The sequence below is a fragment of the Metarhizium robertsii genome (assembly GCF_000187425.2).
Source record: "Metarhizium robertsii ARSEF 23 chromosome Unknown MAA_Scf_15, whole genome shotgun sequence".
Taxonomy (NCBI): domain Eukaryota; kingdom Fungi; phylum Ascomycota; class Sordariomycetes; order Hypocreales; family Clavicipitaceae; genus Metarhizium; species Metarhizium robertsii.
This window is the reverse complement of record NW_011942155.1, coordinates 212,003-213,630: the sequence shown is the minus strand read 5'-3', so window position 1 is coordinate 213,630 and position 1,628 is coordinate 212,003. Positions and strand designations below refer to the sequence as shown.

General features: G+C 58.0%; 1 protein-coding gene across 1 annotated transcript; it reads left to right on the top strand.

The window, feature by feature from the left end:
* Window positions 1-714: 714 nt before the first annotated feature.
* On the top strand, window positions 715-1,275 carry MAA_09109 (Reverse transcriptase; the record flags this gene model as incomplete). Its single annotated transcript, XM_007827107.2, has 1 exon — window positions 715-1,275. The coding sequence occupies one exon, from the start codon at window positions 715-717 to the stop codon at window positions 1,273-1,275; it is 561 nt and encodes a 186-aa protein (XP_007825298.2).
* Between the last annotated feature and the right edge of the window lie 353 nt (window positions 1,276-1,628).

Below are 1,628 nucleotides of genomic sequence, written 5' to 3'. Positions count from 1 at the left end.
GCGACGGTTCCGTGATCCACAAACAAGGCGGACGGTGCTTTTCTACCCCCCACACCGACACCTCCCTGGTTTTCTAACATTTTTCTTCACTCAACCAAACGGAGGACAACGACACAACATGAACGGAAGCGATGATGTTATCTATATTTGCACAAGGCCCCGATCGGGCGGGTNNGGGGCCCCGATCGGGCGGGTCTACCGCGCCTGCAACCATCACGCCTACTAGTCCAACTGGCTCCAGAGTCCACTATGATCTCGTCGGCAATGCCCGGCATACATCCTGTCGTCGAGCCTGTGAACCATCTTCCTTTTGAATAGCACACATAGCCGTGGCCGACGACTCGGACCGAAATCGAGATTAGCGCTTCCACGCGACCTGACGGTTCCTTACGAGATTAGAAACAAGTGTGTTCAATTAGGCTGGGCACCAAAGGGTGGCAGAGGAAAGCGGCTTGCCGGGTTCAGAATCTTTCGCACAGCGCTGAGACGCAGCACTCTTGAACGCCGCACGGCAGCGGATGACATCACGGACCCATGGATCCCGGTCCGCCCAGCCCGTAAGATACCTTTCGCGCAAGAAATCACGCTGGATGAAGCAGAGGACGCTACAATCAAGACGGGCAACACCTCGCCCGGAGCCGACAACATCACGGTCAAGCTGCTGCAAGCAGTATGGGACATCATTGGGGGACACGTCTGTCGCCTCTATCAGGGATGCCTAACGGTTGGCCATCACCCTGGAGTATTTCGAGAAGCAGAAGTGGTCATGATCCCCAAGCCGGGAAAGAGAAATCTGTCGACCCCCAGGGCATGGCGCCCTATCTCTCTGCTCTCCTGTCTTGGGAAGGGCCTCGAGCGGCTGATCGCTCGCCGTCTAGCGTGGGCATCGATTCATTATGCAGCCCTCCACCCACAGCAAGTCGGCGCGCTCCCGAAACGGTCTGCCGTTATGACATCGAGGAAGCATTCGCACGCGGACAGGTGGCCACACTGGTCACAGCAGACATCCAAGGAGCCTTTGACACAGCCATGTGCAACAGGCTTGTCCTGAGGCTCCGTGAGCAAGGCTGGCCCGACAATCTTGCGCGGTGGGCAGGCTCGTTCATGAGCGGCCGCTCCGCAAGAGTCAGATACCAAGACATCACGACACCGACGACACCATTGCAGTGCGGCCTTCCACAGGGATCGCCCGTGTCTCCGATCTTGTTTTTGCTCTACACCGAACCGATCTATCGGCTAGGCAACCCCGAAGGACGGTTCGGGTTACGCGGATGACACTGCCATTCTCTGCACTGGACAATCGTTGGAAGAACCATCGCGAAGAGCGCCCGAGTATATTCAAGAACTCGTGAACTGGGCGCCGCCAACGGCATTTCAATCGACCTCGAGAAGACAGAGGTCATGCACTTCTCACTGAGGGCGCGGGAAACTATGCTGACTATTCGCCATGGTGACGCTGTGAAGCATCCAGAAGTGGCCATGCGCTGGCTAGGCCTCTGGCTTGATAGCCAAAGCCCAGACGGTCGCCCACCACCTCCGGAGCCTAGGGAACACCCGGCGCGGCCCCCTGTCGAGTGCTGTGCAGAGGGCCGTCAGAGCCTGTGTCGAACCCATTTGCTTTCCGGCGT